This window comes from Meriones unguiculatus, chromosome 14 (genome assembly GCF_030254825.1).
Source record: "Meriones unguiculatus strain TT.TT164.6M chromosome 14, Bangor_MerUng_6.1, whole genome shotgun sequence".
NCBI classification, from domain to species: domain Eukaryota; kingdom Metazoa; phylum Chordata; class Mammalia; order Rodentia; family Muridae; genus Meriones; species Meriones unguiculatus.
In genome coordinates, this window is record NC_083361.1 from 22,528,323 (window position 1) to 22,547,973 (window position 19,651).

Genomic DNA, 19,651 nt, shown 5'->3' on the forward strand with positions numbered 1-19,651 from the left:
TCAGCCATGCCTTGCTTTTACGCTTATTGAAAACTATCTTACAACCCAGCAGAGCGCCTGTTCTTATTGACAGTTTTTAACTTTCTCTTTCTCTCTCTCTCTGTGTATGTGTGCACTTTTAGGAACTATGTGCCATCACACCAGAGCATGAAGGTAAGGACTTTGGGGTCAGGTCTGTCTGGGTCAGAGGTGAATGTTCAATGACTAACAAAGAACCTGGCACACTGAAGGCATTCAAGCAATGATTGCTGAGTGAGAACCTAGGATCCCTCTAGCTCTGTGCTTAAGTATATGTGAGGACCATGCCATGTTGCCCATGATGTAACACAAAGCCCCCTCTGCACCTTAAGGACACATAACTCCATCCCTCAGTAATGTCAACAGCAACTTCATGAAGAAAAAGGGAAGAGCCAAGAGGCAGAACAATAATTTACAGAATGCAGTGGGAACATTTGTTTGGCCCAAGGCCTGTTTCTCTCACCCCTTATTTAAATAAGGTGAGCTTTTGGAAAAAAAAAATAGAGCAACATACAGTTTTGGGTTTCTGAGTGCTGCAAAAAATCAGATGATTTGGTGGTCAACTCCAAGCTGACATTCTGACCAGATTAGGCTAGAGTTAAACCAGGTAGCACAAGCGGCCTAGGGTATGCGCAGTGCCTCCTACAGGGCTCATTCGGGCTTGCGGCTGTGAGGCGCTCAGGTGGTCTAGCTGGTGTGCATAAAACTCAGGAGGTCTAGGTTGGTGTGCACAGCACCCCCTGTAGGCCGCATGCTGACTTGCATGTGACTGGAGCTCAGGAGGTCTAGTTTGGTGTGCACGTAGACCCCTGTGGGGCTCACACTGACACACAGGCACTACATTATTTGCCGGCTTCTGGGCTGAGGCTTTGTAGTAACATATTGGCATCTCAATCCCTGCATGGTGGATCGGAAGTGGCCTCTATTTTCTCGTTCTCTTATGTTTGAATCTGCTATATCAAATATTTCTGCAAAGTACATGCGTTACCTTATAATGAGAAAATGAATCAATAAGCGCTGTTTTATGAAAGGTTGTACCACAGCCTGGAAATGCACAGCATGCATGAAATGCCCGGATCAGATGAAAGGCACTTGCTATTTCCCTAGATGCCCCATGGGTAGCAATTCATTCTCCTTTGCCTTTTTGGGATAAGGGTCCTTTGTCCTGATTTATTCCCAGCCTCCGATTCATAAATACATGGCTTTGCCCACGGCAAGGCACAATAGCTCCATCACAATAAAAAATGAAGGAGAAAAGCCGAAGGATTCTGGGCCTGAGGCAACTAGATGGGTCGCTTCATTCCCAAGCAAGTACCAGGAGAAAGTTTCAACAACCCTAAATAAATCGGGAGTGTCTTCTGGAATTTCCCATAAGATCATTTATCTTATAGGTCCTAGGATGCTCATGATTAAAGCCGGGAGCCCAGTTGCCTCCCAATTTTGGGGCACTGTGCTATATACTGGGTACATAGTCAGTGGCTCTGAGGTTTACGCTCTTCCCACAGGATGGCATGGGGGGAAAGACACTCACTGGCATTGATACTAAGAGGTGCTGTCGCCTGTGATGGGCCTGTTTGAGGGAGGTCCCTTTGGCATGGGTGGGGTTATCAGCAGCCCTCTGACCCCAGAGAGGGGGTAGGATATAGCTCAGTTGGTAAAAGTGCTTGCCCTGCAAGTGTGGAGACCTGAGTTCAGATCCCCTGCTGAATCAGTGAGTACCAAGCTCAGAGAGCTGTCTAAACACATGCGCGCGCGCGTGTGCGCGCGCGCGCACACACACACACACACACACACACACACACACACACACACTCACACGGAAAGGGAGAGAGAGAGAAAGAGAGAAGACAGACAGACACAGACACACACGTATATGGTGGGCTGCAAAGGTGGCTCAGCAGTAAAGGCTTATGATGCTCTTGAAGACGATGCTAGTTCAGTTCCCAGCACCCAGAACGGGTAGTTCAAAACAGCCCGTAACCCCAGCTCCTACCCAGTGCCTTCTTCTGGCCTCCCTGGCCATCCACATCCACATCCACATACCCCTCCGCACCCACACAAAAACTCATATGTGTACACATACTTTTATAAAAATTCGGGGAAAAAATGAGGTGAAGAGTGATCGAGGAGGGCAGCTGACATTGGTCCCTGGCCTCCACAGTCACATGAATGTGTGCACATGCATCCACCACAACACACACGAGCTTCTGACAGGGTGGGACTTGACAGCCTTAATGACTGGGAATGGTAAACTCTACCGGGATGGGACAGTAAATAAAGAGCCACAATGGGACGGGAATGATAGGGACAGCTAACTGGTTACCATCTCAACCAGAACACTCACTGCTAACTATTGGGATAGCTTAATACCTGGGCACCCGAATCGTGGGAAAGACGCTGACCACTCGGCATGGAAAATACTGTTACAAGGAGGATGATAATGCATGCCTGCGAGGTGGCCTGTAAACAGGTTCCTTTCATCTTATACATGAAGAAGCTGAGGGCCTGAGGAGCTCACACCTTGCCCAAGGTGAGAGAGGATGGTGCGCATCTGTGATCTCAGCATGTGGGGGGCTGAGGCTGGGCCGCAGTGAGCTTAAGGGCAGTCTGGGTGACACAGCAAGATACTCTTTGCAATGGGAAAGAAGGAAAGAAAGGAGGAAGCAGTGGGGTGGGGGAGATGGAGGAGGATGGAGAGCACATGTCAGAAGCTTAAGTGGGAGAGTAGGATGAGGGTCAGTATTACAGCCTGCTTTCAGAGAAGAAGCAGAGTGCTGGCACAGAGCGAGGGGCTCGTGTGGCAGTCGGGAGGAGAAGCATGGCATTAGCACCTTGCTCCGCCGGGGACCCAGCTGGCTCACCTGCAGCTGTTCTCCCCACCCGTGTGTAGGGACAGCTCAGCCCTTCGCAGGCCCAGGCGGATGAAGGAATGGTACAGGGTAAGCGCCACATCGCTGAGGCTGTGGATGCCATCTGGCTCGTCATAGACGTTCTCCCAGTAGGAGCGGAGGCCTGGAGTGCCTGCAGGATAGTTCCCATACAGGTAAGAGTCCAGCTGCCCAATGATTTCCTGGTTCACTATGGCTTCGAACTTGCGGGCAAAGAAGGTGGGCCGGGCTGTCTGCTGTGCTCAGGAGAGAAAGAGAGAGAGAGAGAAACCCTGAGTTTCATTACCAAGAAATAGGGGCTATCTTCATCCTATATCCCGAAAGGAGAGGCAAGACATTTCAGCCTCAGACTCCAGCCTTGGGACTCCGTGACCTGTTTTCAACTTTTACCTCTATGAAATGGGTCAGAATGAGAGTGGGATGAAGTGAGTACCTGCCAGGCATCAAAGCGCCTCAGCCACTTAGGAATCACCACTAAGATGACCCTGAGATAAATTGAATCGTGGGTGCTCAGTGCTAGGTTGGCTCTCAGTGTTTCAGTGAAGGTCATACGTGAGCGACCCAGGACAGATGTATTTCACTTGGCTGGGAGAATGCTTTAAACTCAAATCCGAGGGCAATATTTACAATATGGAAGATCTGCAGGAGCAATCCAGGATTTCTTTCAAGTAGCAACTGTTGTGGGAAACCCAGGTCACATTCTGAAGTGGCAATGGTAGGTCAGATGGAATGGCAGCCCATCCCTTTAGACTCTTCTTCTTGCTCTTGTCCCCACTCTTCCCTATTGTCCCCTGGCATCTTAGTTGATTTGTGGGCCCACAGGGGACACTCCAGGGGACGACACTTCACACTCTCCAGGAGCTGGGAGCATGGCACTCTGTATTGGATAGCTTTCCAAGTGACTCCAAAGAAAAACCCAGTCACTCACATATGGGACTCCACTTTGTCTATGACCCTTTCTCTCTTTCATTATAATATTATCCTTTGTCTCAGTTAATCTTGAATTTCAGGACCACAAATCTGCTAGATAAACATTTTACAGTGGAAATAAATATTTCCCTTCAGCCAGCAGCTGTTTTCTTAGCACCCAAGAGACTCCATACAACCTACCCCAGGATTACGAGCAGCCAGACTACGGTGTGAGCAAGACTTTCAGCAGGCAAACCCCCAGCCCCTGCATTTTCTCTACTCTGTCAACAACTCTGGGGGTGACATTCAGAAATGTAAATCCCAAATCAGATTCCCAGTGGATTACGTTTACCAGGAGAACTGAAAACTCCTAGAGATGGGTCCAGAAAGGTTTATTCAAGGATACACAGCAAACCAGTGGCTGATCCAGGATGAAGATTTAGGGTTGGAAGTCAAAGGACAATAAAGGCTGACTGGCCTCCACAGCTCAGCTGGAAAGTGTTGGCTATGCAAGCATGGATCTCTGAACCATGTGAAAATGCTGGGCACAGTGACATCTGTGTGTAATCCCAGGGCTGGAATGGCAGAGACAGGTAGAGCTCAGCCAGTCTAGTCGAATCTGAGAATTCTGGAATCACAGAGAGACCCTGCTCTATGGTTAAAATACCTCCTCCTCCTCTAGGGAGACTTAAATAATATCTACTCCTTCATAAGACCTCAGTGACAAACCAATGCTCACTCTGGGGAAACTGATAGGCATGCTTATAGGGTATGGGTGAAGGGTGATGGGCAGGGACATGGCTGAGCCCCTCAAGCACGGGGAAGGTGTACAGGCAGCGGGAAGGATGGCTCCACAGCTGCACAGACGGAGCCTTGCATCTTGCTTCCCCTGGCTGTGTACTCTATCCTCCCCCTGAGAACCTCGGGGCCACATACAATTAGAACAGAAAAGCGGGCTAGACACTCAGGTGAGAGTTTCATTTCCCCTGCTGACCCCTCCTGTTCAGGAAGGTCAGCAGTCCACAGGTCATGCCATTATGGGTTTTTGCCAGTAGGCTTAGCTACATCAAGAAGATGGAGTCTGTTTTGCCTAAAGGGCTGAGTTCTACAGCACACTGTCCAGAGACACAGCAGATGAACCTGGTCTCTGCATGCCTGTGCACATACACACACATACACACACACAAACAAAGCACACTCATGCGCACATATGTGCACATGAGGAAATAAAGCACAAAGAACCTGCCATCGCTAGTCTCATCACCTAGGCCTCTGAAAAGTCAGCCAGCAGGGTCATCACTGCCCTTCTGCAGATGAGGACATGGGTCTTATAGAGGGAACCAATCCTCAGGAAAGGCTCATAGCCAATGACTGTGCAAACACTGTACACATCCCACAGCTCCAAACCTAACCCCGCTCTACCACATCTCTCTCAGGTAGACTGGTGAGCGAGCAGGAAGCCCTGAAGAAAGAAGTAGTGCTGGGAGTGGTGCTGAACAGGCCATCACCTTCACTTCCTGTGCTCTGGGATGCTTGGTCTGGAGAGGGTGGGACAGCCACTCAGGAGTCAGCCCACTTGAGTTCATGCCTTCGCTACTTTCTAGGTATGCATGTCTTTATACATATCATCTGATTGCTCCAATCTCAATTTCCATGTCTTTGAAATGGACACAGAGGCACGAGTTAGTGTGTTATCAGCTGCTGTTAAGTGATTACCATCGCCACTCTGCTTGGTTATTATGTCCCCTATGGCCCTACAGGCTGTCATTTCCTTAGTCTCATTGGCAAGATGGCTTCCATCTCTTCCTGCTATTCTCTGACCACAGCCTAATCTTCTAGAAGGGTATACTTCTTTTTAAAGATCTTATCTTGTGGGTGCATGTGTGTGCATGCATGAATGTCTCTGTGCATGTGTGTGTGTGTGAATGCCACAGGTATGTGAGTCCCCAAAGAGTCCAGAAAAAGGTGTTAGATCCCCTGAATCTAGAGTTACAGGCAAATGTGAGCCATCCAAGATGGTACTGGGAACCGAACTTGGGTCCTCCAGAAGAGAAGGCAGCACTTGTGATGGCTATGTCTCTCTCTCTCTCTTTTTTTCTTATCACTCTCTTCCTCAGAGTTCTTTGGAAAAGAACTTGCTGTTTCTTCAACTTCTTGAATCTAGATGTTGAAAGATAGTCTTGGTCTTTACCTATTGCAAAAGAAAGCTGTGTGTGCTCAGTTCACCCTCTAAGTTAGCTTGGCTTCATCAAAGACCACGACGTCCCCTGGATGTCGGGGCTGGCATACAGATGCCACCTCTGGGAACAGCCCCAAGGGAGTAACACTCCTGAGAAACAGCCCGCCAAGGCTCCGGGCTGCTGGCTCTAAATGCCCTGGTCTGCAGCAAGGGCAGGGACCGCCCTCAACAAAGGCATGGCCACTTCTCTTCTTTTGGATAGACCAGGTATTCCCCCCCGTCCCTGCAGCCTTCTTTCTCTGTGCATCCTTTCTGCATGGACAGTGAGCAAAGAGTCCCAAATCACCCACGTCTATCCTTAAATTAACATGGGTCTGCGGGTCCCCTGGAAGTGCTCAGTGCATCACCAAATACAGCAGCTAAAGATGCTAATCAGGAACCTTGGGAAATTATACATGACAACGGAAAAATGGCTGCTTGTGGTGTGTCCAGAAGCACCCAGCTTGTGAGGACTAATATACCCACTTATCTTTAACCCTGTCAAATTCATTAGCTGCATGGCCACAAAAAATGATTTTAATCCTCCTCCGCTTCAGTGTTCCCACCTACAAAGTGTTCCCATCCCAGCAAAGCCAGTGTGCACAGAGGGTCAGGCCCATGGGTGGTGAAGAGCAGACCCAACATGACACAGTATCTTAGTGACATGGAGACCTTCTACACAGATCTCATTTGATCCTGACTTGCAGCTGTGGAAGAGGCTGCGGTTCTACATTTTGGACAGGCTCCTGATAATGGAGGTGCTGCGTATCTGTGGCTGTGCTCCGATGGACCAGGTTAAAAGGCCTGAAGCTCCACAAAGGCAAATCTGACTATGTGCCTCCAGAGAGAGGATGTCTCGTGATCTCATCAGCTTGTGCTACTGTGCTTTCCATCCCTCTGAGAAGCAGAATGTCATCTCCATGTGATGACTGTAGCGACCCCCACCTGATCTATGTATGCATTTTATGGCTTTGGGTTCTGCTAGGAAAGAGGAAGAAACAGAGCCCTCCTCCTTCCAGGTACCACAGTGTCAGGGGTCAGCGAAGAGTGAAAAGAGATTCCATCTAGAGTGGAATCTAGGGGAATCAATGCATCCTTGGGGCTTGTGGCAAGCAGGTGACCATTTCCTACCCTGCTACCTCTACACTGCTTGGAAACATACAGTGAAAGTCTATGCAGAGACAGTGGTAAAAGGAATGCTGTTTCTACCTCTTGTTACAAGTTTTCAGAACATGGTGGTCTCCCAACCCAGATGCTCCTCGGGTTTTTCCAAAGTACTCTTTGGAAATACAATAATATTCTTGACTTTTCTGAAGACCAGTGGTTCAGAGCAAGGGGCAAGTCTGAACTTAGGGTGCATTTTGGGATGTTCTGACACAGCTTTGGTCATGACAGCTGAAGAACGCAACTGCGTCTCCTGGGGAGAGACCACAGAGAATGGTCTCCACCAACACAGTGGCCCAGTCACAGTGTCAAAACCTGCCCTCAGTGTATTCAAGCATATACCCAGAAAAAAAAATGTTTCAAACAAATATTCCAAGGGCTTGTGACTGAGAAGCAATATAGAGAAGGTGATGGGACTGACCTTGGAAATGGCTGTTTTGGGCTATATAATCTTTTATTGCATGCGTGTGTCCTTGAGTCTCTCTCTCTGTGTAGTGTTTGTCTTCACGTGCATGTGTGTGCATGTGTGCAGGTGCAAACACCTGTGCATGTCTGTATGGAGCTTGGAAGAGTACCCCACTAGGGCTCTTTGCCTTGAGACAGCTGTTCCACTGAACCATTTTCAGCTAGTCTGCTGACTGCCACACCTCATGGACCTTCCCGTATCCCCATGCCTCAGCACTGGGGTTAAAGACATATAGCCATTCCAGACGTCTACTGCATGTGTTGCGGGTCCAAACCCAGTCTTCCTCATTGAGCCATCTCTAGCCTGAGGTGCGTGATCATGAAAAAGGTTTCTGAACTTTCTGCATCTCCGTCTCTCTACCTCTAAGATGGAAGGCTCATAATGGCAGCAACACACACCTACACACACGGCAGGCCTGTTGGGAGGTTAGTGGGTCAATCTGGGAGGATGGTTCAGCCACTTGACATGGGATGCTAACTGCTGGCTAGAGCCAGATTGGGCAGGGAGTCTAAGATGGCCCCCGGGTCTGGCCTTCTGGAAAGCTGTGGCGGGGGCGTGCACTCACCTGGAAGCGATGGAAGTCCTGGGGTTTGAAGTCGTTGGGGGAGCAGCCGCACCAGTCCACAATGTGCTTGTACTGGCACTTGCAGCCCAGCTTGCGGTTCCAGTTGGTGATGCGCAGGTTGTTGTCCACCATGGTGTCACAGTGGGGGCTGTTCTCCAGGACCGTGTGGAAAAAGGACTGCAGGGGAGAGAAGGGTCCAGCCTGAGAACCCGGCGACGCACAACCAGGCACAACCAGGAGTGTCGGGTCGGCATGTCCTTCCTGAGGACCACCAAGTGCGAAGGGCTCCCCAGGGCACCACTGTCAAATCTCCCCGAAGGCAAACAGCATCAGCTGCCATACCAGTCCTTCCCAGGATACAGACGTTTGTTTAGTCTTCACTGGCTAATTCCACTTACAGGTCTAATACCTGGAACATCCCTTCACCAGTGCCTAGAATCTGACATGAAGATATCTGTCCATTATCACCCTGGACATCTGCTGTCCGTGTAACAAACAGAGAGGGTTTCTCAGGATGTATCAACAAACAGGGACCAGAGGCAAACATGGGGGACAGCTTCTCAGGAAACTCTGGGCCACAAGGGCTCTTGCTTGCAAAGAGCCAGACTGGAAACCAACAGGTCAGGTCTGAAATAGATCGCAACAATGGCCAGTGAGCTGGGGTTTCACCTCTGGATGAGGAAGGTCCACCCATACAGTGCAAGCGCAATGCAGGGAAGGGCAGGGATGCCCGCTCACCATGGTGACAAACCAAGGTCCATCGCTTTCAGTACAACACAAGAAAAGACGGGTGGGACCAGGAGCTACTGTGCTGAGCTCACAGTGGTTAAACTGAGTATCGAGGAGGGGGGTTTCCTGTCCTTGGTGATGAATCAGGAGCCCACATAACACAAAGGTGGGCTGCAAGCTTTCTGTGGTAATGAACCAGGACTCTCAGGCATTTCTTTCAAAACCTCTGATAAAGAAGTAACGCTGGGAGTAAAAGAGACAGAGAGGAGACACAATGTTTGGTTACAGCCACCGAGATGCCGAGAGAGAGAGAGAGAGAGAGAGAGAGAGAGAGAGAGAGAGATGGAAAAGAGAGATTTCTATTTCAACACTATTTTATAATGATCTCTGCCAACCAAAGAATATATTTTCTTCTGGGCTCTGGTCCCCCAGGGGAAGCTGTTGGTGGTTGTGTGTCTGACGGTTGCAAATTTATGGGTACAGCCTTTAGATTTCTTCTGAGCCCCGGAGTTGCCTAGGAAAAGAACAAGCAGGCAGACCCAGCACAGTGGAGGAACAGGATCTGACTGAGCCCCCAGGGACAGGTTTTAGTGCTGAGGCAGGGGTGGGGAAGCGAGTGTACTCAGAGCTTTGGGGTACCGACAGTGTGATGCTCAGAACAGCCAAACTCCCTGAGAATCTCTTCTAAATAGATGGATGGGTAAAATGAAGCTCTACCTGCCACTCAGCTCCACTCACTTGCCTTCCTGTGATGCTAATGACATTGGCAGGGGACCTGGATTTAAACTTGAATTGTCTACAAGCCCACAGAGGCACCTCTCTTCCATCAAGCAGTGGGGAAAAGTACCCAATTACCAATTGCCCTGTGTCCTTTATAATGACGCAGAAATTCCCTGCAAGATAATGGATGAGGAGGTTATCAGAATGGAGAGAAAAGGTGATTTTCGCTGAAATAGGATTAAAAGCTGATGATTTAACATGTGCGCAGAATAGTAAAATCTGCCTCAGGGAGGCTGGGCTTCTTGCATGGAGGTCTGAGTGGACATCCAGCCCTCCCCAAAGCTGGCCCATGCCCTGATAACACATGGGAACCATACACTGAGATGCGAGGTCGGTTCCAGGCTGTGTGATCAGAGATCAAGGCCCAGGAGGGGTGAAGCAGAGCACCACAGGCTGAGCAGTACCACAGGCTGCATAGGAATAGACCAAGCACTAGGGTTTTCCTGAGGTTAAAGGTCAGGAAGACAAAGCTAGAAGCGCTCAGCTCAGATCCGATAAAGTGGCTTCTAGCATGTGATGGGCAACAAAATCAGGACATGCTCGGCTCCTTTAGAATGGGACTGTGATGTGACAAAAGATTTGGGGGATTGTTTGGTATGCTCCACAGGAATGGCTGAGCCCTCAGCATTTGGCCATGATGGCTGACAATGGAGAGGCCAGTGAAAGAGATCCATTTGGCTGTCTCAGGGCGATTTTGGATTAAGTGTGTGTGTGTGTGTGTGTGTGTGTGTGTGTGTGTGTGTGTACAACGAAGACAGCACTGTCAAGGAGTGACAGGAGTGACAGGACCGTATTCAAATGAAAAAAGGGATTACTGGCGCCGAAAATGGTTATTACTTTACTGCGTGATTGATGACTGGAGGATGTGTTAAAAGTTGATGCGGCTGTGTCCTGGAACTGCTAGCAGACACTGCACAATTCCAAAGAGTGTCATCAACAATCAGAGGGTTTACAATTTTGACACTTTTTTTTGGCTGCAAAATAGCAGTAACATCTTTTTCTAGAATAATCAGAATATTGGATTATTTCTATTACAAACAGGGGCTAAGTGCCTTGAACAAAGGCTGCTTTTTGTACTTTGCACACACAGAGACCATGCAGGCTATTGGAGCATTTTTGGCACTCTATGTGCACCACAATTTTTGATATGAGGTCAAGGTCTGCAAGGACCTCCGGCATTGTCTGGTGGTTTGGGGGACGGTTGGCGGAGCCAGGGTCACACTGCCAAATAGTCACTCTCTCCTAAGGCTATACCTGGTTCCTCTCCCTCCCCCACCCTGCATCTTTCCTAGAACTTACTTCAGCGGGAAGGAGGGTGTATGAGTAGAACTGTTTCATCTTGGTCACCAGGTCATCTGTGGAAAATGCCACATACTCCACGAACTTCCGGTTCAGCAGGAACCAGTCTGAGCCACCATCCACGGCAATGCCCTCTGGGATCCGCCGGTCCCCCAGGCGCCACATGTGTGCATCACACTCCAGGAAAAGACGGTCCAGGCCCTGTTTCCGGATGAACCTGGGTGAAACAGATTGTCTTTGAGTACGTGGTTAAGAGAGATCTTACAAGAGCCCAAAGACACCACCATGGCAGTTACCGAGTTTACTGAGAACCTTCTGTGTGCTCATCTGAGCTGGGGATTTCATGTGCAGAGAGGCAGGGTATAACCTACGTAGCAGGGATCTTCTTACCCTATTGGATGGAAGAACCACTAAAGCCCAGGGAACCTACTGCAGCTACCCAGCAACGTCAGTCTCACCTCTGCTTCTCTAGATATCCCTCCTGACAGTTGTTTAGCTGTTACTGTGGTAGTTTTATCAATGGAGCTAGTGGGCCCTCACCTGAGGACAGTGCTATGAAATTCCTTCACACACACACACACACACACACTGACATAACTCAGTTGGTAAAATGCCTACAGAGCATGCATGAGATCATGGATTCAATCTCCTGTTCACATGAACCTGCCTCGTGGCACGTAACTATCTTCCCAGCACTCAGAAGGTAGAGGCAGGAGGCATATACATTTAAGGTTTTCCTTGGCTACTTGCTGAGCTCTGAGGACAGCTTGGAGCTTGGGGTTGATACACACACATACAACACACAAATTCAGATTCCCAGATGTCTGCATTGGGAGCCTTAAGCTCCATGTGAATACCTAGCTCATTAGAGAAAGGCTCATCCTCCCTTCTCCCTGCTTCCCATGCTTAGCACATGGTAGGTGTTCAATAAGGGCTTGTCCTGAATAAACTGAAAATTCAGGAAGAACGTGTCCTTATAGCTCTGCTATAAAAGCCAGAACAAAACCATGCTACATTAGTATTAATAGTTCTTTTTTAACTCAGCACTTGGGTTGAAACCCAGAGCTGGAGCATGCTTGGCAGGCACTCTACCACCAAGCTGCAGCCCCTGTTCAGGGCTGGTTCTTGATTCACACATCATACATGGGTTTGTTAAATATTTTGGAAAAAAAAAGTAACAAATTAGGCTCTTTTGGGTATTTCACTAGCACACTAAATGACAAGATGTGGTGGAATCCTGGCACGTCTAATAAGTAGTTTTGTGGAAGCAATGGCCATAAATTATGCCTTGAGGCATCTATGCCTACTAGAATGTGAAGGGAGACTTTGTAATTCCAGTCTGTGACTAATTCATTTTTTTTGACCACTGGTATTGGTGTGGCTTGATTCTTACAGGATCTCAGGTTGCATTTGGTGAAAATAAATGAAAGGACCCTCTTAGCTTTTCCCATACAAACACAAAATTGATACCCTGGTTTCTGTGGTAGAACACACACACACACACACACACACACACACACACACACACACATCTCACTTAGGACTATGCATGGCGGATTCTTCTCCCCATCTCTCCATCTCTCTGCCTCCCTGTGTGTGTCTCTATCTGTCTCTGTCTCTCTGTACAGCTAGAAAAATCAAAGCTCCTTAGCTGAGATATGAAGAAGTGGGTGTGTTTGGAGTGTGGGCAGAGCTACAAATGAGCTTTCTTCTTGAACTTTCAGTTTGCCCGGAGTGAGCCTTTATTGAACACCTGCTGTGTGCTAGGTATGGTTCTAGGTGCTCATGGGGTCAAGCCGAAGGAAGGGCCAGCCTTACTCTAATGAGCTAGGCATCGGTCTGCGTGGCGCTTACAGCCCAGAAGACCTCCAAAGCAGGGGTTTTTCTGCTGTTCCAAGTCTTCTGAGCCATGGACCAGTCCAGGAATCTGGATCCTTGAAGTTCAGATTAGCAACCCTTGGTGTGAATCTTCCTGCCATGCCTGCAGCCTTTCTGCTCCATGTTTGGCTGATCACTCTTCCAAAGACACACAGAGGACTCACAGATAAGCAGAACCCACCAGAACACCCAGGTGCCCAGAAGACCCAGGCGTCCAGTATCCCTGGTCTTATTCTTTACCTAATGAGTTCATTCATAAAGTCCCATTCTTCCTGGGCAGTCCAGTGAGAGCTGTTCATTATAGTCACACTATCATTTCCACAGAAGCATAACTGGATGGTGAAAGGAAGCCCTGAGATTTGAAATATCAAATCCTGCCTTGACTCTGGCTGGCTACTAATAAACACACAATAATTTCCAGTGGCTGCACAGGACCATGCTAAAAACTTTAATTTCAGATAACTTATGTGAAAATTCATATAGAAACAATCTCTCAGAGAGATGGGTGAGAGGCTTAGTAAAGTCCTCTAGCCATGGAGCAGCATTTAAACTCCTCATCCCATTATGGGCTAATAGCATCTTTTTGTAATTTTAATGCGCCCTCCTGGGTCATAATACTCAAATGCAATATTCATGTAAGAGTCATCTCCAAAATGAAATGTTCATGACCTTGTGGGATTGGGCTCTATGTTTACTGCCATTCCAAAAAGAATAAGCTGCAAACATGTGCTTTGGTTATAAGATGAGTAAATAAATACAACCTATTTGTTAAACCTAAGAAAAGTTTCTCATGCCACAGGGGCGACCTAGGACTTTTTTTTGAGTCAGGATTTAACTTTTAAATTTAAATTTTCTCTGTCCTGTGCATTCACCATACCTTAGAAGATAAAAGGTAAAGTTGAAAGACAAGTTAAGTCTAAAGGCACCCTCTTTATAGGTGCTGGCTCCTGTCTCTCTCCCCCGAGTGCCAGGTACTATGTAATAATAATGTACAGAAGGGGACCAGGGAAGCTCTCTGTTCGTCCTACCAATTTTATTTCTCATTGCCATGGTTACCATGGGGCATCGGAGCAACAGGTGGCGCCAAGGCAGCATAGGTACTATGAAGAGCCAGGTACTGATCCTAGGTCAGCACATCTCCATGAACCTACAATGGGAGTCCCCACAGCCTCCCAAAGAAGATGCCCTGAAAGGGCTTTGCAAAGCATTTAGTAAGCACTGGTCACCCTAGCAACAAGCAGGGGCAACCATCAGTTGACTCTCTCATAGGTGACACCCCTTTCCCCATTCTTAGAATCCTCAATCCTTTCCATGCTTTATTGTGATTCACCACATCTTCTTTCTGATACCTCTTTCTGCTCATGAGGTGTAGGTCTCAAGACAGCAGAGTTGTTTGTCTTTGGTTCTCTGCTGTAACCCCTAGAACAATGCATTCCATATTCCAGATACTCAGCAAATGTTTCCTTAAGAGGTGGATGAACAACAGAAAAGGCAGGAGCCACAACCAGGAAGTCACAGAAATGACACAAAGAGGTACCCATGCTTTTCCTCTAACATGTGATGTGCAGCAGATGTATTAGAGCAATGGCACTCTGAAAGCTTGAGTAATTTCAGCCAGGCTTGGACATTTCAGGACTTGGGAAAGTGAGGCAGGAGGCTTGCCTTGAACTCAAGGTCAGCTTGGGCTAAACAATGAGTACCAGGCCAGCAGGAGCTACACAGAAAGAAACAAACAAAACAAGACCAAGAAAGGTTAAGTAATTTCCCAAACTCACAGAGCTAGGGGTCTTGAACTTGACTCCAAGCCAAGCTCTTGATGTTTTTATTATCCTTTGCTGTTTCAGTTCACCAGGACCACTCCCAAGGGCAGCAATGAAGGATCCGAACATTTTCACTGCCTCAAAGAGACAATGAATAGAGTCTCATCTTGCTTGGAAAGGAGGTTTTTCTGGGGGCCCATTAGGAGTTGCACCTTCAGGATGGGCTACCTGAATTTCAGATAGAAGCACTTACATTCAGTTTTGCTTCCTGAGTTCTGAGAAGTGTGTGGCTTACCTTCCAAGGTTTATTTTTACTTTTAATATAGGACCAAGTCCCAGCAAAATAGACTTGACCAGGTCTCAAGGGACCAGATTCTAACAGCTGAGAAGGAATGTGAGTCACCACGGAGGGTCCTGATTAAGTCATAGGTGTCCCAATGTCCCTGGTGGAGAAGAGGTTAGTGATGAGGGAGGGTTCCACTGTGTCACCAGGAGTAGTTTCTTTTTCTGCACATTTCAGGACTGTATGCTTGGAATAGCCACCAAGTGTGGGCTATCCCAGGACCTTCTTGTGAGTTCTAAAAGGTTGGAGGCTGTCCCTTAGGGCCTACAATGTGGCTGAAAAGCCACTAAGGTAACTAATTCTACTGTTGAGCAAAACAAAGAGAAAAGCAACTGAGACCTAGAAAGGATGAATGGTGTTCCAGAGCCGCATTCCTCGACAATCTGCTTTACATTTTCCCTGGCAAGCACCCAGTCATGAGTCCTCTCAAAAAACACAAGCTAGAGATTTTACTTAAAACATAGAGCCAAGGGCTGAGCCACGGTTTAGCTGGAAAGGTGCTTGTTACATAAGAAAATGAGGTCTCAAGCTCCATCTCTAGAGATGCATGTAAGAAGTCAAGTGTGGTGATGCACATCTGTAACCCTAGTGCTCAGAGGCAGGGGCTGGCGGGTCCCTGGGCTTTGTGCTCAGCCAGCTGAGCCTAACCAGTGAACTCTATGCCAGTGGCATGCTATCTCTTGAGAAACAGCCAAGGTTGGCCCCTGGCATCCATATGAATGCACACACACACACACACACACACACACACGTACCTGTATTCACACCCCATCCTTCATAGCCACACATGTATCTTCACACACACGAATACACAAATAAGTAAAAATAAAGCCATGGAATAAACCATGATATCCCACAAAGGCTGCAATCAGCCAACCAGCTGACATGCTCACACATGACAGCCTTTGGTCATATGTAATATGCAATACAGTGACAGACACTGGGAGCCAGGGAGCCAGGCTCTCTGGCCTGAGGTCTATGTCTCGGACTAACCCCACACTCCCTCAGTCATGCGCTGCTCCAATGTCTCAGTTGGAGAAGAGTGACTGAAGCAATGCCTGCCTCAGAGAGTTAGTGTGACAGCTTAACTAAGATAGGAGAGGGCTTAATGCAGGACTGGGCATATAGTCAGCACTCCATTCTCTCTCTCTCTCTCTCTCTCTCTCTCTCTCTCTCTCTCTCTCTCTCACACACACACACACACACAACTTCTGAGATTTAGTAGAAAAGCACTGAGGGTATGTCAAGAGCTAAAAAAGAAACTCCGTGCTGAAAAAGAATACTTCAGCACCAAGGACAAACGCCCAGGGTACCCACTTGAAGCCCCAGTTCCTGCAGTTATTTTAAGCTAATGGCTGTGATGGTGAAGGTGATAGGTGTCCTACTCATCCTTCTGATTGTCACCAAACACTATCCATACAAACTCTCCCTGTTGTCTTAAGCCTGGAGTTGTTCAGGGGCTAGCGCTAGGTCCTGATCTGGGAAGACTCCAGCATCCTTTGCTGACCACTCTTCTCGGAGACATTTCATGACTCAATTCTTCCATAACAGAGGGCACTAAAGGGGTTGGACAGTCATGATTTTATCAGATCCAGAGAGCGTTTCTAAGATTCGAGACTCTGGTCCCTGCTGAGAAGAGGATTGAGAACACCATCTCTGTCCTTTTCTTCCATCTAGGGACAGAGAACAAAGTACATACTGAGAGCTAGCATTTACAGATTTCACACCACATTCTAGGGTCTATGCACTCAGTATGTACTCTCTCATGCAATCTTCCATGGGGAAGGGGACAGGGATGGAGGGAGGGAGGGGAAAGAGGGAGAGGGAAGAAGAAGGAGAGAGAGAGAAAGAGAGAGAGAGAACTCTCATGCAGTCTTCACTTGGAGAAGGAGGGGAGAAAGACTACTCACACTGTCTTGAGAAAACAGAAAGGTGCAGGGCAGACAAATGGGAAGGTACATATGCCTAGTTCTGTGCACAGAGTAGGAAGTGAGGGTGGGCGTAACACAAAGCTCTAAGGTGACATGGCTCCTGAAACTCATGGGATCCTGTGAGTGTGATAAATAGCTAAGTTGGGTGTGTGTGGAGAAATATAGCAATGTGATCTGCGTTCTTTGCTGGAGATGCAATATCAATTACGTGCCACATTAGTGTGCCGTGCGTTAGGCAGGGGAGGGAGCCCAGCTCTGCAGAAGCAAGATGCTACCAAAGACCTCCAGACAGCAGGTCTACCAGGAGCAGGCTCTTGGCCAGGTTCCCTGCGGACTTGCCGGCTTTAGGTTAATCAGTTGCCTGTTTACACCTCCAGTGGGATTTGAGCTGGAGAATTAATTCAGTGTTAGAGAGGGAAAATACCTGATGCTGCTCAGAGCTGTTCTGGTACCCAGCGCGGGGATGCTGCCTGCAGCAGCTGGGTCCAGACAGGAGAAGAGTGCGGAGCTGCCTGCGCTGCTTCTGATCTGGAGCTGGAGCTTCTCCCAGCTTCACACCTGCTTGTGATTCTGACACTGGGATGATTCTACAAGTTTTTCTGAGAGTTGGAGTCACGTGTCTGTCACTTCTAAGATGCTTCTCCGTCATCATCACCATTTGCTCCCTATTCAAGGCAACTGACCCAAGAAGCTACATATTGGTTTGCTTCCTTCTTTGTTTCTGTGGCACTGGAAATGGAACTCAGGGCCGCGCACAAGCTCTCTTCCACTAGCACTTCTCTAGTCCTCTTTTATTCACTTATGTATTTAAATATTTTTACATGTATTTATTACATTTGTGTATGTATGTATGTATGTATATATGTAGGTATGCCATGGTAAACATGTGGAAGTCAGAGAACAACTTGGTTCTTTCCTTTTACTATGTGGTGCTGGGGATTGAACTCAGGCTGCCAAGCTAGGCAACAAGTACCTTTATTCAATGAACCATCAGCCATTAAAACAACAACAACAACAACAACAACAACAACAAATTAATACTATCTACTCCCTCTGTGTATGTGTTTCTCCTTGTCTCTGTCTCTCTGTCACTCTGTCTCTGTCTTTGCACTTTGCCCCCCTCCCATGGGTATGTGTGTGCACATGTGCCATGATGTGCATACGGAGACCAAAGTACAAGGTACAGTTCTGTGGAGCTGGTTCTCTCCTCCCACCTTTACATGGGTTTTGGGGACCAACCTCAGATCACCAGGCTTCCATGTCCAAGTATTATTATTCACTGAGCCATCTCACTGGCCTCATATGGCTCCTTATATAAAACTTTGAGAGAGGTTTCAGTAAATCTCCCAGGCTGGCCTTGAACTTGCAATCTTCCTTCCTCAGCCTCCCAAACAGCTGGTATTGCAGGCCTGCACCATCATGCCTGGCTATAACTCAGTAAATTCTAGCAAATGCTACAGGGTCGACCTTGTTCTCATCGCTCCAGTTTGACTGATAAAGGAACAGATAAACAGGTCACCGATGCTTACAGAGGGTCTCGCACGGTGACTGTGACAGCGGGCAGGAGACTCCTGGTCTCCTGGCTTCAGAGCCTTGGATGGTTTGCTTCTACTCTGAAGCTCTTGTCAGTAACAAGCCATAAGAGCTGGGGAGGGGGAGGTGGTGAGTGGGGAAGACAGAGGGATTCTTTCATCCTCAGCTGCATATTTTTTTTTCCAGTGGGAGAGCATCCACCAAGAGAGGCTGGAATGAGGTACCAAATTCAAAGAGTTCAGCTCAGTGCCTTCCAGTGGTCCGCAAGCCTGTTCATCCTATTGTTGCTATTCGCCTGCTGTACACAGAGCCAAGGCCAGCCAGGGCTAAGTGCTGGAGATCCAGAGCTGGGATGTAGCAGAGATGACATTTTGATACCATCATTTCCATCTTACCATTTACATTATATCACATCCCAAACACTGGGCTCTTGGTGACTGAGAAATTACACAGAGCAGACAATCTCCCACAAGAAACTACTGTATCAGAGGTTGCTGATTTTTCCTTTTTATTTCCCTGTCCCTGCACATCAAGACTCAGGCAGACTGCATCTGAGCAGAAGCAAGGAGTTCCCAGAGACATTTCCATTATTCAGAGCATAGAATAAACTCCAGGGCACAGGCTCTGGTCCTGCTGATGCTCCCTAGGAAATGATGACTGCACCACATGTCAGTGACTCCACTGGTGAATTTTTTTTTTTTGGATGAAAACTAAGGAAAATAGTGAACACCGCACTCCCATTCATTTAATTACAGGAACAGTCGGCACCAATTTGGCAGCTATTAAACTACAAGTTTGCTTTTATGCCGTCTCCTCACAGTGGGAGCTGAAAGTCAAAACTAGCTGCTAAGGGCTAGAAATAGGCGCAGAGGGTCAAAGTGGCTGTTAGGCTCCATGTAGAAATGAAAACCGAGGCACCCTGCGACCTTTGCTACACCCCACAGCTTGCTTTGGTTCCTCACATCTTTCTGCCTTTCAATCTTTCTCTGCTTTTGTCACTTGCTTTTGTAAGAGTCAGTCCAGGGGCAGGCCATACCAGACTGCAATGGGGCTTTGGAAACTAGCTCATTCAACTATATTGTTTTGCAAAGGGGAGAATACTGAAGCTCAGCGAAGCTGGGAAGTTGCCTCCGAACCACCTAGCTCAAAGTAGGGTGTGTAGGGAAGAGG

At 47.9% G+C, this 19,651-nt stretch overlaps 1 protein-coding gene across 2 annotated transcripts in view; it reads right to left on the reverse strand.

The window, feature by feature from the left end:
- The window catches only part of Xylt1 (xylosyltransferase 1), a 290,019-nt gene that overhangs the window by 20,092 nt on the left and 250,276 nt on the right, over positions 1-19,651 (reverse strand). Inside the window, exons 7-9 of one of the 2 annotated variants that reach the window (XM_021657991.2) lie at positions 11,037-11,253; positions 8,229-8,405; positions 2,880-3,139 (exon numbers count right to left, since the gene is read on the reverse strand). In XM_021657991.2, the coding sequence (XP_021513666.1) occupies positions 2,880-3,139; positions 8,229-8,405; positions 11,037-11,253 (654 nt within the window). Of the gene's footprint in view, positions 1-2,879; positions 3,143-8,228; positions 8,406-11,036; positions 11,254-19,651 lie in introns of both variants that reach the window. The other variant, XM_021657990.2, reaches the window with a different exon arrangement.